At 50.0% G+C, this 14471-nt stretch overlaps 1 protein-coding gene across 5 annotated transcripts; it reads right to left on the bottom strand.

The window, feature by feature from the left end:
* Window positions 1-45: 45 nt before the first annotated feature.
* Window positions 46-12863, bottom strand: GSDMA (gasdermin A). Of its 5 annotated transcripts, XM_045374865.3 has the most exons (11): window positions 12506-12863; window positions 11972-12149; window positions 7828-7993; window positions 6871-6967; window positions 6334-6381; window positions 5902-5928; window positions 4051-4071; window positions 3454-3608; window positions 2792-2906; window positions 1803-1876; window positions 46-990 (listed from the first exon to the last, which is right to left on the bottom strand). In XM_045374865.3, exons 1-11 carry the CDS (start codon window positions 12717-12719, stop codon window positions 748-750), a joined length of 1338 nt encoding a protein of 445 aa, XP_045230800.2. In that variant the 5' UTR covers window positions 12720-12863; the 3' UTR covers window positions 46-747. The 5 variants fall into 5 exon arrangements, with proteins under 5 accessions (XP_045230800.2, XP_005584115.2, XP_045230801.2 ...); XM_005584058.5 differs by lacking the exon at window positions 4051-4071; XM_045374866.3 differs by lacking the exon at window positions 5902-5928.
* Between the last annotated feature and the right edge of the window lie 1608 nt (window positions 12864-14471).

The following is a 14471-nucleotide window of genomic DNA, read 5'->3' as shown; positions in this document are numbered from 1 at the left end:
GTATGATAAATTCTTTAAAGAAAAACACCAAAAGACATATTATCCTAAGACTGACATAATATTTTCCATTAATTCCAGTAAAGCTTGTTTTTTGGGGAAGTATAAGTAGGAGGGATTAGGATAGGAAATTAATCTTTTTTTTTTTTTTTTCAGTTTTGCTAAAGAGACTCATAGTTTTAAAAGTCTGAGTGCTTCTACTTCTAGAATATTTAAGCATAGGCCGGGCACGGTGGCTTATGCCTGTAATCCCAGCACTTTGGGAGGCCGAGGCGGGCAGATCACTTGAGGCCAGGAGTTCGAGACCAACCTGGACAACGTGGTGAAACTGTCTCTACTAAAAGTACAAAAATTAGCCAGGTGTCATGGCACGTGCCTGTAATTCCAGCTGCTCGAGAGGCTGAGGCATGAGAATTTCTTGAACCCGTGAGGCAGAGGTTGCAGTGAGCCAAGGTCATGCCACTGCACTCCAGCCTGGGCGATAGAGTGAGACTCCATCTCAAAAAAAAAAAAAAAAAAAAGAAAAGAAAATAAAATTGAAGCATCAGCAGATGGGCTTAGTGGGTCGCGGAGCTGGAGGGGTAGGGGGTGATACATGGTTGGACAGGTGGAGATTGGTTATCATGGGTCACCAGCTGAGATTTCAGATGTCGTCAGCTGATGGCTCTGAAATGCCCTTAGGTGGTAAGGACACAGCACCACGAGGTTGGGAAGGCATTAGGGAGTCATGAAGCAGCCGTAAAAGGCAAATTAGGAGGCCTTGGTCAGCTGCTGAAGGAGAGAGAGGCCAGCATAAAGAGCACAGAGGCGAGGGAGGGTGTCTGGGTCCCACATATATTGGGGGCCCGATCTCTGCACTTCCAGGCCGCTCAGCCCAACTAGGGCCTCTGTGAGGGTCAGCTCCTCCTCCCCAAGGGAGGAGAGCAGCTCGGGATGCAGGGGGAAAACGCCCTCTTTATCCTGCAGGAAGTTCTGTTCCATCGTGCTCTCCACCTGGAGGGAACCAACACAACATGAAAAGAAAGAACTGGAAACCTCTCTCTTCTCCTAACTCACAAAAATCACAAGAAGGTTACATTCCCCTTACTAGAATTTCTTACTTTACCTTACATTACAACCCCATCTGAGTCTTTCAACAGCCCTATATGTGGGCAGCACATTGATTTTTAGCCCCATTTTACAGAGGAATAAATTGAGACAGACTCAAACACAGTAAAAAATTTGCTTACAGGCCAGGCGTGGTGGCTTACGCCTGTAATCCCAGCACTTTGGGAGGCTGAGGCAGGTGGATCACCTGAGGTTGGGAGTTCGAGATGAGCCTGGCCAACATGGTGAAACCTTGTCTCTACTAAAAATACAAAATTAGCAAGCCATGATGGCAGGTGCCTGTAATCCCAGCTACTCGGGAGGCTGAGGCAGGAGAATCGCTTGAACCCAGGAGGCCGAGGTGTGGTGAGCCGAGATTGTACCATTGCACTCCAGCCTGGGCAACAAGAGCGAAACTCCGCCTCAAAAAAAAAAAAAAAAAAAAAATTGCTTACAACATTTGGCTAGGAATAAGCAAGGCCAGAGTTTCTGTCTCTTCTCCCTAGATCAGGCTGATAAACCCAGATCATTGCCCAGAAATTCAGTCTTCTACTTCTTGTGAAATAACAAAAAAGGAGAAATAGAAAGGAGGACTGGGCATAAGCCCCTGTGATAAGACGGGGATCCTCCAGAATGGCTCCATCCTTAGGCGAAATCTGCATCTCCACTGGCTGCAGCTACTCCCAGACTCTCCCCAGCATCTGCTCTTTTTCCCTCACCAGCTTTAGCTGCACGGGTAGGATCTTTTTCTCCATGGATTTCACCAGCAGCTTCTGTTGGACTTCACTTAGCTCTGGAGAAAAAAAGCAGAGAAAGATGTGTGTTGCTGGTGCAGAGGGGACTACAGACTCCAAATAGCGCACTTCCAGAATTTCAGCTTCATTCATTGGATGTAATTACAACACAGGTGTTAAGGGAGCCGTAGCTGAGGGGTTCACTTTGGTCTTGGAGTCAGAGGGCAGGCTTCTTAAGGGAACAAACATTTTAGCTTACACCTGAAGGACCACAGAGTTTTTCTAAGTGGAAAACTAGAAAATGTGGAGGGAAGAAGAGCTTTTAGGGGCAAGATCAGAAAATGTTACTCCCTGAAGTTAAAGCTACCAGGTATCAGGATAGAAGTGATGAGCTTAGCTATATGCAGAAATTTTAAGTATGTTGCTGATAAAGCTAGGGTTATTCAACCTCTATTAGCAAGACTAGGCTGTCTTCTTAGATCACCCATTGTGACCAAGTGAATCCTTAGGAATGAAACCAATTTTTTTTTTTTTTTTTAATGGAGTCTCGCTCTGTTGCCCAGGCTGGAGTGCAATGGAGTGATCTTGACTCACTGCAACCTGCCCCTCCCAGGTTCAAGCGATTCTCCTGCCTTAGCCTTCGGAGTAACTGGGATTACAGGCACCTGCCACCATGCCCGGCTAATTTTTGTATTTTTGGAAAAGGTGGGGTTTCACCATGTTGGCCAGGCTGGTCTTGAACTCTTGACCTCAGGTGATCTACCCGCCTTGGCCTCCCAAAGTGCTGGAATTACAGTCATGAGCCACCGTGCCCAACCATGAAACCAATTTATAAAAATGTACATATAAACTACTTAACTATGGTATAATTTGTCATTCATTCATTCATTTATTCATCCATTTGGGAATTGATTCAAGCGATTCATTCCTATTACTGAAAAGGTCTATAAATGAAGACCTTATTCCCCACTTACCTGTTAGGGCTCCAACGAAATAGAGGATGGCGCCCACGGCCTCCTTTGACAGCAGGACATCTTTTGGGAGTGCCTCCAGGGTCACTTCATGTCCCTTGTCTAGAGCCCCTTCAAGCTGTGGGGGAAGGTGGATGACTATTGAAGATAACATAGGAAAGGGCCCAACCCAAGGCCCAGCACATAATGGTCCCTTGACACACGGGAACTCTCTCCCATTTCCTGATTTCTTTTTCGAGACCTCAAGTCCTGAAGAGTACTGGACTCCTGGGTTCCTTGGTCCCTAAGTTTTGGACTCTGGAAAGGGAAGGTTCCAGCCCCTCCAGCAGATGGCCCTTCTGGCCTGAGGGTTGGGGCGAGAAGGTGGGCCAGGATACATGTTGTCATCTAACCCAACAGTTAATCTTCCCGAGATCCCAGGTGTCATCTGATGTGCCTTGGGGGAACCCACTGTTTGCCCTTTTCCAGGGGACAAAGGGAGGAGCAGTGGCCTGGCAGCCTGGGGGCACGTGGCCAGCCTTGGGGAAGGTATCTAAGATGGACTCCGCTGGCCACGCACCTCCTGCCCCAGTCAGATCTCCCCACCTGCTGCAATACCCACCCCGACCAAACCTTCACCGAAACATGCCTTCTCCCACCCTTCCCCACTTCCACTAGGTCCTCACCGCGAGCTCAAGGTCTTGAAGCTCCTTTTTCTTCCCTAGAAGTTTGCTGAGGGAGCTGAGCAGGGAGCTTTGCCCTGCTTGGCTCAGCCTCTCCACTTGTTGGGTCTCCCTCTGAACTTCTTCTTTTAGTGTCCCGAAGCCTTCGTGTACGTCCCCTGTGGGGTCAATAATGGGACACACAGCCCTCCATCGGGCACCTTCCCCTCTAATCAGCATCCCCCTGCAGGGCTCCTACACTCAGCCTCTTTAGGTACCCATGCTATACCCCCCAGTTTGAGCCTGGCCCCATTTTTCTTTACCAAGGAATGCAGTGACAGAACTATCCACCAAAACCCTAACCTGAGGGTTGGGGCGAGAAGGTGGGCCAGGATACATGTCATCTAACCCAACAGTTAATCTTCCTGAGATCCCAGGCGTCATCCCCTATCAGTACACCCCTGACTTTTCTTTGAGACTCCAGCAAAAAGTGGAGAAAGAAGGTCTGTTTTCCCTTCTCATGAGTTAGTTGACAAAGAAGAATGCCTTTGCCTTCTCCTTTCTCTACCCTACTGCTACCTCCATGCCAAAGTCTTCGGAGAAACTCACAAAGTTCCTTACCAACATCAGATGCCTGGATAACTGAGGGGAAAAAAAAAAAAAAAGATAAGAACGCAATCCTAGGCCGGGCGCGGTGGCTCAAGCCTGTAATCCCAGCACTTTGGGAGGCCGAGACGGGCGGATCACGAGGTCAGGAGATCGAGACCATCCTGGCTAACCCGGTGAAACCCCGTCTCTAGTAAAAAAATACAAAAAAATAGCCGGGCGAGGTGGCGAGCGTCTGTAGTCCCAGCTACTCGGGAGGCTGAGGCAGGAGAATGGCGTAAACCCAGGAGGCGGAGCTTGCAGTGAGTCGAGATCCGGCCACTGCACTCCAGGCTGGGCGACAGAGCGAGACTCCGTCTCAAAAAAAAAAAAAAAAAAAAGAATGCAATCCTTCAGAATGGCAGCCATACCCAGGGGATGAGACACTAAGGAAGATGAGGAAATACATCCTGCCCGTCTCCTGGGGGAGAGCCCAGCTACCTTGTTCCTGGTGTTACTGTGACTCAATGGCTCTGGCCCCAGTTGCTGGGCGGCTGAGTTGCAGGTTATAGCTACTAAGACTCTTAAATTTTTTTTTTTTTTTTTTTTTGAGACGGAGTCTCGCTCTGTTGCCCAGGCTGGAGTGCAGTGGCGCGATCTTGGCTCACTGCAAGCTCCGCCTCCCGGGTTTACGCCGTTCTCCTGCCTCAGCCTCCCGAGTAGCTGGGACTACAGGCGCCCACCACCTCGCCCGGCTAGTTTTTTGTATTTTTTAGTAGAGACGGGGTTTCACCGTGTTAGCCAGGATGGCCTCGATCTCCTGCCCTCATGATCCGCCCGTCTCGGCCTCCCAAAGTGCTGGGATTACAGGCTTGAGCCACCGCGCCCGGCCAATTTTTTTTTTCTTTTTTTGTTAGGCCAGGCGCAGTGGCTGACACCTGTAATCCCAGCACTTTGGGAGACCAAGGCGGGAGGATCACCTGAGGTCAGGAGTTTGAGACCAGCCTGGGCAACATGGTGAAATCCCATCTATACTAAAAATTAGCCAAACGTGGTGGCCCGTGCCTGTTATCCTAGCAACTTGGGAGGCTGAAGCACGAGAATTTCTTGAACCCCGGAGGCGGAGGTTGCAGTGAGCTGAGATCTCACCATTGCACTCCAGTCTGCACAACAGAATGAGACTCTGTCTCAAGAAAAGAAAAAAAAAAAAAGGCCAGGCGCCGTGGCTCACGCCTGTAATCCCAGCCCTTTGGGAGGCTGAGGTGGGTGGATCACCAGAGGTCAGGAGTTCGAGACCTGCCTGGCCAACATAGTGAAACCCTGTCTCTACTAAAAATAAAAAAAATTAGCAGGCCATGGTGTCGGGTGCCTGTAATCCCAGCTACTCAGGAGGCTGAGGCAGGAGAATCACTTGAACCGGGGAGGTGGAGGTTGCAGTGAGCTGAGACTGCGCCACTACATTCCAGCCTGGGCAACAAGAGTGAAACTCCATCTCAAAAAAAAAAAAAATTTTTTTTTTTTTAAATAAGAGACAGTGTCTCACTATGTTGCCCAGACTGGTCTCGAACTCCTGAGCTCAAGGGATCCTCCTGCCTCAGCCTCCCAAAGTGCTGGGATTATAGGCGTGAGTCACTGTACCTGGCTGCTACTAAGGCTCTTGAGGACAAAGGTCTCAGGCATCAGACCACCCGGGCATCTTGTCCAAAGACTCCCCCTTTCCACTGCTTTTTCCCAAGCTATTGGAATTTCTACCATGTTTTGGGGACAATTGTTTGCTAAGACTCACTCTGCCATTTCCCTGTCAGTCCCGTGAGAAGGAAAGAAAAAGACTGGAGTTTTAAAATTCTGAGTCAAGAAAGTTTCAGTGGAATGAAAGGAAACACTTACGGATGACCTTCTCCTCTCCTGACTTTTCTGAAGACAGAAAAAATGCACATCTGTCAGCACAAAACCCATTTTTGCCTTTTCATCTAAAACAGTCTTCAAGGCAGTTTCATCAGTGATCATTATGAAAACACGGAGATTATGCTAGCTCATCCACCCCCACGACTCGGGAACACACTCTGTCTCCAAGTCTTACTTCTGCTTCTGACTGTGCCTTCCGGTCTCTGTCGGTTTCTGTCTCTCTCTGGGACAGTATATATACGCCTCTATCTGTCTTTCCTAAAGTTGAGGCTAGGTATTCTTAGGGACTTGGGAAACAAAAGCAGAGGCTCCTTGGGGGATTATAGTATAAGCTAGGAGAAGGTGGAGGATTTTAGCAGATAATGTCAGGGGTGGGGCAGAAGATGTGGGAAACCCGTAAGCAATTTCACTTACCTCCAGGAGGGAAGGTTTGCATGTTATCATTGCAGATATGTGGAATATCTGTGAAGGGCAAGGGAGGCAGGGCAGGAGGGCACTTAGCAGCTGCCCCACGTTCCCTTCTTCAGTCTCAAGTCAAAGGGCTCTGCTAAGGGCTACGACTTTGCACCCCAAGCGCTTCATCTAATTCCCTGCTTCAGCCTCCCTTGCTGGAAGCAATCTTTTCTTCCTTGATAAATTCTATACTATGAGAACACCACTTTCTACCTTCCATTCCAGTCTCTGTCTGTTTCCTCCTTTGGCCACAGACTTCTTGTTCATCTTTGTACCCCCTCCCCCAATGACCACAATGCCCAGCACCCGGAAGATGCTCAGAATCCAGGAGCCTCTTCACCCTTCTCTCCAGAGCAGCCTCCATGGCTGCAGTTGGATCACAGTGCAATACACCTCCCTGCTCATGCTCTGACACTGCCACAAGAGGAGACCAGGGTGCCTCAGTATTGCTGCCGGTAATTCTCATCCTGTGGGGAGAACATGCGGGTCTCTGCTCACCCCACTCATCTTTGCCTTTGACCATCAGCTGTCTCACTCGAAAGGCCAGGACGCAGCCCTTGGGGATGGCTATAGCCTCCTTGTGGTTTATGGATCCCTAGAATTAGACAATGAGAATTTGTGAATCTCTGGACATCTTAAGTATGAGATATTGGGAGTGCGAGTTGGGGGAGGTGCAGGGTCAGGGCTGAGAGCCTTCAGGGAGATAAGAAGTTGGAAGCCTTCAGTGGTGTCCCTGGTCTGGACTCTGAGGAAGGACTTCAAAGTCCTTGCGCTCATTTCTGCTGATGTTCCCTCCAGTGACCTGTATCTGTCTTCCTGGTTCAGGTGCATGAAGGGAACTGGGCAGACCTGCTCCATCTCCTGCCTATACATCACCCTAGAGCTTCCGTCCAAACCCTGGCTCCTTCCTTCTCTTCGCCATCTGTCCCATGCTTACCTCTTTCAGGACGCCTTCCATGACTAACCCCTACTCCCGGCTCCACATCCCAAATCATCCCTTGAATATTTAGATGCAATAGATAGAGGTATGGAGAGCATTCCTTATTTCCATTGGCTTTTCCAAGCGTGTGTTCTCTGGGCTTTAGCCTCTGTGTCTCCTGTATAAACCTGAGGACTTTCTGAGAGTAAGGATGTCTCCTCTTTGGATTGGGAGCACCATGAGGGAAAACCCATGAATGTGACTTTCCCCTTCCCCAGTAGTTCCCTGTGGCATCTGGCGCAGGGATCTGCCCTCACTGGGTGCCACTGACCAGGGAGGGAGCTTGTGTCTGGGGTTCGGATCTTGAAGAGCTAGGGGAAGGAGTGGCCCTTTTCAGCATCCTGGGTTGGCACTGATCCAGCAAAGCTAATGAAGTCTCCAGGGAGGGGCTGAATGTAAATGTGTATGTGTGAGTGTGAGTGTGGGTGTGAGTGTGAGTGTGGGTGTGAGAGTGTGTGTGTGTCTCTGAATCAAACCTGTAGCCCCAGTGGGGCGAAGAAGGGGAGGGAGAAGCAGGCCTCTGCCTTGCCGGCTCGCTCCAGTGTGACCTCCCGCACCGTCTCCACCACCTCCATCACCACATACAGGTTCTCCCCTTGATCTTGCATCTCCTTCAGGAATGGGTGATCCGCTGCCAGCTTCCTGTGACAGGAGAAACATAAGGAAACCATTCAGAGCTCCTTCCTGCCTGTGCCACACCCTCCTCGTTCCTTCTGTCATTCCCAGGAGCTAGACATTGTGGGTGGCAGGGAAGGAGCAAGGACTCTGGACTAGGGCTGAGGTTGAAACCCAGATCTCTTGCTTACTGGCAGGGCAGCTTCTCTGAGTCTTAGTTGCCTCATCTATGAAATGAATGTAACGATGCTGACCTCCTGGGTTGCTCAGAGATAAACTCGGTAATTATCTGGGCCAGCACCTGGCCGGTAACAGGGCCTCTCAGGTGCTTCTTACTCCCTTTTCCTCCAGTTCAGGGGTAGATGCGCTCCCCTTTCCTCCCCACTCATCTCTCTGGGATCCTTTCTCTCCACGTCTTATGCTCTCTCGCTGTTGACACCAGTTCCTCCTCTCCACTTGCTCCTTCCATCTGCTTCCATATATAAATGTGTCCCTAATCCTAAAAAATTTGTTTGCTTTGATCATGCTACTCCCTCAAATTACTACCCTATTTTTTTCCTTCATTTCATTGGCAAATATATCAAAAGATATGCTAACCTCCAGTGTCCACTTCCTGCCCACTCCTAAATTCTTTTTTTTTTTGAAATGGAGTCTTACTCACTCTGTCACCCGAGCTGGAGTGCAGTGGCGTGATCTTGGCTCACTGCAACCTCTGCCTCCTGGGTTCACGCGATTCTCCTGCCTCAGCCTCCCAAATAGCTGAGAATACAGATGTGAGCCCCTGTGCCTGGTCCACCTAAATTCTTTATAATTTGCCTTTTATTTCCACTACTCAGCTGAAATTACAATGATCTCTTACCTCTCAGTCCCAACGACCTCGCCTAACTCTGTGCAATACTCGATCCTGCTGTCGAAAGCCTCCGTGCAACGCTGGCTTCTCTTGGCTTCCAGTCACATTGTACCACCCTGGCTCAACTCCCGTGCTTCTAGTTTCTAAATCTTATCCATTCTGTCTGCACCTCATTTTCCAGTTTCTTTGGTTCTCTAACATTTTATGTTCTGTAAGATTCTGTTCTCAGTCCTGTTTTCTCAACTCCCTCCAAAAGCTCCCCCCACCCAACTCACTCCTACAGTTTTTTCTTTTTTCTTTTTTTTTTTTTTTTAAGGTCTTACTCTGTTGCCCAGGCTGAAGTGCAGTGGCTCGATCATAACTCACTGCAGCCTTGAGCTCTTGGGCTTAAGCGATCCTCTTGCCTCAACCTCCTGAGTAACTGGGACTTTAGGCGCACCACTGTGCCCTGCTAATATTTGCATTTTTTGTAGAGAAGGGGGTTTCACTATCTTGCCCAGGCTGGTTTGAACTCCTGGGCTCAAGCAATCCTGCCTTGGCTTCCCAAAGTGCTGGGCTTACAGGAGTGAGACTCCTCCCCTGGCTCCTACAGTTGTAATCTTCATATTGCTGATTACCTTGTGTATATCTTCACTTTGACCTCTCTCCTGAACTCCAGGCCCTTATTTCCAACCACCTGTTAAACATTCTCAGCTGATGTCTCAGCAGAACCAGAAACTCAAAACATACAAAAGGAACTCACAATCTCCAAATCTACCTCTAACCTCTGTCTTCCTGTTTGTCACCTATAATGGTACCTTTAATGTCCTATAATGTCACAACCTGGGTAAAATCTCACAGTCACCTTTGACAAAACCGTTTCCCTCATCCTGCAATCAGTTACCAAGCCTAGGCCATTCTATTACCCTTGGCAATGGGCCGTGCATCCATTCCTCCCTCTTCACTCCTATTGCCCTGAGCTCGGGTCCTCAGTTTACATCGCTCATGGGATAGAAGAACAGTGTCTTGGCTGGGCGCAGTGGCTCATGCCTGTAATCCCAGCACTTTGGGAGGCCGAGGTGGGCAGATCACCTGAGGTCATGAGTTCGAGACCAGCCTGGCCAACATGGTGAAACCCCATCTCTTCCAAAAATATGAAAATTAGCTGGGTGTTGTGGTGTGCACCTGCAATCCCAGCTACACGGGAGGCTGAGGCAGGATGATTGCTTGAACCTGGGAGGCGGGGGTTGCAGTGACTGGGTTTCGGGTCACTGCACTCCAGCCTGTGCGACAGAGACTCCGTCTCAAAAAAAAAGGATGGGCGCGCGGTGGCTCACACCTGTAATCCCAGCACTTTGGGAGGCCAAGGCAGGCAGATCACGTGAGGTCAGGAGTTTGAGACCAGCCTGACTAACATGGTGAAACCCCGTATCTACTAAAAATACAAAAATTAGCCAGGCGCAGTGGCTCACACCTGTAATCCCAGAACTTTGGGAGGCCGAGGCAGGCGGATCACAAGGTCAGGGGTTCGAGATCAGCCTGGCCAATATGGTGAAACCCCATCTCTACTAAAAATATAAAAAATTAGCCAGGCATGGTGGCAGGCACCTGTAGTCCCAGCTACTTGGGAGGCTGAGGCAGGATAATCGCTTGAACCCGGGAGGTGGAGGTTGCAGTGAGCTGAGATCGCGCCACTGCACTCCAGCCTGGGCGACAGAGCGAAACTCGGTCTCAAAAATAAAAACAATAAAAACATAAAAACATTAGCTGGGTGTAGTGGCGGGTACCTGTAGTCCCAGCTACTCGTGAGGCTGAGGCAGGAGAATCGCTTGAACCCAGGAGGCGGAGGTTGCAGTGAGCCAAGATCGCACCACTGCAGTCAAGCTCGGGCAAAAAGAGCGAAAAACCGTTTCAAACAAAAACAAGAAGAAAAATGTCTTGCCTTGTCTGACTGCTTCAAATCCCTGTTCTCCTTCCCCTATCTGACACACTTCCTCCGTTCAGCTGGATTAGTCATGGGACACATCAGAGCATTTTCAGGATCTTCCTGGTGCCTACAATTCAGTCTCCTGGAGCTGTCACTTGCCTCTCCGGGGTTTGGGTTCACCTGCATTTCCTGCTCGTTCTGCTCACACCTCTTCTGCCCCTGCCATGCTGGCTGTTCCTGGCCCCTGGCGGCTTTGAGATTGCTTACCTGTGTGCCTTCATAATACCCTTCTCCCAGCCCGCAGGCCCAATTTCTACTCATCTTTCAAGGCCCAGAACAGAGGCTGCCATGGCTGTGAGATCTTCCCTTATTTTCCCAGCCAGAAGTCCCTTTGACCTGCCACAAGACTCAGTCGAACCATCCCTACAGCACTTAGCAGTTCTTGGCTTTGATTATAATTACTGTTGCACAGGTTTTTAAAATTTTCACCTTCCTAGACTGCAAGGTTCTTGGACAAAGATGTTTTAGGCTCACCCCAGCCCATAGCAGAGTGCTTTACTATATACATGCTTGCTGGATGACTACCCTGGCCCTTCCTTCTGGCCTTCCCAGTCCTTACCTCCTTCTTTCAACCACTACTTAACTACTTAAAAGTCAGTTCCCGTGTCAAGCCAAACATCCATGGAGCCCAGCATCCACGTGGCGCCTGCCACACCCTTTGTGCTGTGGGGCAGCATTCCCGAGGGCATGCGGAGTGTGTATTGGGGTCAGGCGGGAGGCTTCATTTATGGGAGCAGAACACAGTGCTCAGGCCTCAGCTGTGGGCAGTTAAGACCCATCCCTCCTTTTTCTAGTGTATTGCATAGTCTCAGAGTTAGAAGGAGCCTTAGAGATGATCATCCAATCCTGTCATTTTGCAGAAAAGAAAACTGAAATCCCAAGAGAAGTGACTTTTCCAAGATCACACAGCAAGCTGGTGTGGACATAGTCCTCCCTGTGCATGTGTGACAGTGGGGAGCTCGTCCTGGAGACGGTGGCAGCACTGGGAGGTGTGACTAGGAAATGGCCTGGATGCAGCCATAGGCCAGAAGGGTTGCCTTCAAGAGCTCCCCTGTGGTGACCACATTGGCAAAGGTCAGTGCAAGGGTCCTATCTTTCAACTTGCATTTTTAACTTGAGGCCCTAAGCACCCTTTCCATGCACTGCCCCACCCACATCCCGGGCAACCCTCGGTCCTGCCCGCTCTCACCTCTCCTGCAAGGTCTCCAGGGCCTTGGGAGCCACACTGAGTGTCTGGACCTCCAGAGTGCTGTTCTGCGAGAGCCCTGCTGTCCCCTTCACCTTCACCGTCTTTGGTACATCCACATCTCCCTCCACTCGGGTATCCAGCATGTTCTTAAAGCCAAAATTCCCAGTATCTGTTGGATCTGCAGGAGGGAAAAGATGAAAGGGGCTGGGCTGGCTGGGCGCAGTAACTCACGCCTGTAATCCCAGCATTTTGGGAGGCCAAGGTGGAAGGATTTTTTGAGCCCAGAAGTTTGAAACCAGCCTGGGGAACAAAGCAAGACCCCGTCTCTACAAAACAAATGAGTAAATAAAGAAAAGAGGCTGAGCTGAGAGGTATCGCCTGACCCCCAGCCTCCTCAGCTCCTGACGATGACTTTGGGCTAGATGACATCTAATCACCTCTGGCCAGAGGGAGCTCTGAGGTCCTCCTTGCAGGCCAGGTGCCCAGCCCCCATCCCTCAGTATCCCTCAGTTCCCAGCCCTGCTCAAGGCTGACCTGAAGGTGAGCTGCCCGGCTCAAGCACATCCAGCAGTGTGTAGTCGGTGCGGACGTACCGGGCCCCCCAGAAGAGCGTGCTCTTCCTCTTCCTTAGCACCAGGCAGAAGGGATGGAAGCGCTTGAAGTCGATGAGGCTGTCGAGAGGTGTCAGGTCCCCTTGAGGGTTTAGCTGTCTGACCAGGGCCCGGGTGACATTTTCAAACATGGTCATGGTCTCTGTGGAGATGGGGAGACAGGAGAGTGTCAAGGTGGTTGCCAAGGAACCCGGGATATGGGCTGGGCCCCTGCAGAGAGGGTTCGCCTGACTCTGGGGCAGGGAGAGCTCTTAGAGATGCCTGGATTGTCTGATGTCACAGCTGGAAAGAACCAACGGAGTCTGCATTTTATGATGAGGAACCTAGTTAAAGAGTTGCCCCAAAGTCCCATAGATGGTCAGCAAAGCCTCACCTCCCTTTTCCTTGTCAAGTTCCTTTTTCTCTCTCCACACTCATTTTCTTCACTGCCACTGAGCCCAACTGGACTTTCTTTCTTTTCTTTCTTTCTCTTTCTTTCTTTCTTTCTTTCTTTCTTTCTTTCTTTCTTTCTTTCTTTCTTTCTTTCTTTCTTTCTTTCTTTCTTTCTTTCTTTCTTTCTCTCTCTTTCTCTCCTTTCTTTCTTTCTTTCTTTCTTTCTTTCTTTCTTTCTTTCTTTCTTTCTTTCTTTCTTTCTTTCTTTCTTCTTTCTTTTTCTCCCTTCCTTCCTCCCTCCCTCCCTTCCTTCCTCCCTCCTTCCCTTCCTTCCTCTCCTTCCTTCCGTCCTTCCTTCCTCTTTTTCCTTCTTTCCTCTCCTTCCTTCCTTCTTTCCTCTCCTTCCTTCCTCTCCTTCCTCTCTTTCCTCTCCTTCCTTCCTTCCTTCCTTCCTTCTTTCCTTCTTTCCCTTCCTTCCTTCCCTCCACCTCGCCTCACCTTGCCTCGCTTCACTTTCTTCTCTTTTCTTCCGAGACAGGGTCTTACGCTGTTGCCCAGGCTGGAGTGCAATGGCATGATTACAGCTCACTGCAGCCTTGACCGCCAAGGCTTGATTGAGCCTCCCACTTCAGCCTCCTGAGTAGCTGGGACTGCAGTCATGCACTTGGCTAATTTTTAAATCTTTTTGTAGAGACAGAGTCTCACTATGTTTCCCAGGCTGGTCTCAAACTCCTGGCTCAAGTAATCCTCCCACCCCAGACTCCCGAAGTGCTGGGATTACAGGTGTGAGCCACTGCGCCTGGTCTAACAATGGAAGTATTTATTTAGCAATGGAAGTAAAGCTTTCTCTCACACCAGAGACTAGCAATAGCCAGGGTCTGAGGACACCAGGGGAGGGAAGGAGATGCTGCTGGCACCAAGGGCCGGGGTGGTCAAGCTGCTCACCTGCCCCAGTCGCCCTTTCCGTGTGTGGGGTATACTTCCCTGCACCCTGTTCTTCCCTTGTGCGTGCCTCCCAGCTCACAGGTATCAGTAGACCCACTCCCCTCTCACAGCCCCTGGGGGATGCCTGGATCCAGACTTTTGTTTTTTCTTTTTGAGATGGAGTCTTACTCTGTTGCTCAGGGTGGAGTGCAGTGGTGCCATCTCAGCTCCCTGCAATCTCCACCTCTTGGATTCAAGCGATTCTCCTGCCTTAGCCTCATGAGTAGCTGAGACTACAGTTGTGTGCCACCACACCTGGCAAATTTTTGTATTTTTAATGGAGACAGGGTTTCACCATGTTGGCCAGGCTGGTCTCGAACTCCTGACCTCAGGTGATCCGCCCTCCTTGACCTCCCGAAGTGCTGGGATTACAGGTGTGATCCTCTGTGCCCAGCCAGGATCCATGCATTTTGATGCGCCTCACCTTTGCCCCCTCTGCTTACAATACCCCTTTGAGATCTAAAGACTCCCTGGTCCTCTTCTAACACTCAATTCAGGTCACCTCCTGGGACCTTGTCCCTCAGTCCTCCAGG

Source organism: Macaca fascicularis, chromosome 16 (genome assembly GCF_037993035.2).
Source record: "Macaca fascicularis isolate 582-1 chromosome 16, T2T-MFA8v1.1".
In the NCBI taxonomy this organism is placed as follows: domain Eukaryota; kingdom Metazoa; phylum Chordata; class Mammalia; order Primates; family Cercopithecidae; genus Macaca; species Macaca fascicularis.
Note: the sequence above shows the minus strand (reverse complement) of the source record. Positions and strands in the feature narration are given on the sequence as shown.

What these genes read in the sequence shown, in the direction of transcription:
- GSDMA (XM_045374865.3), bottom strand. Translation starts at nt 12,719, where the DNA reads ATGACCATGTTTGAAAATGTCACCCGGGCCCTGGTCAGACAGCTAAAC. An exon ending in GCCGGGCAGCTCACCTTCAG is followed by an intron (nt 12,150 to 12,505) that starts GTCAGCCTTGAG and finishes TCCCTCCTGCAG; the next exon opens with ATCCAACAGATACTGGGAAT. An exon ending in CAAAGGCAAAGATGAGTGGG is followed by an intron (nt 6,382 to 6,870) that starts GTGAGCAGAGAC and finishes TGCCCTTCACAG; the next exon opens with ATATTCCACATATCTGCAAT.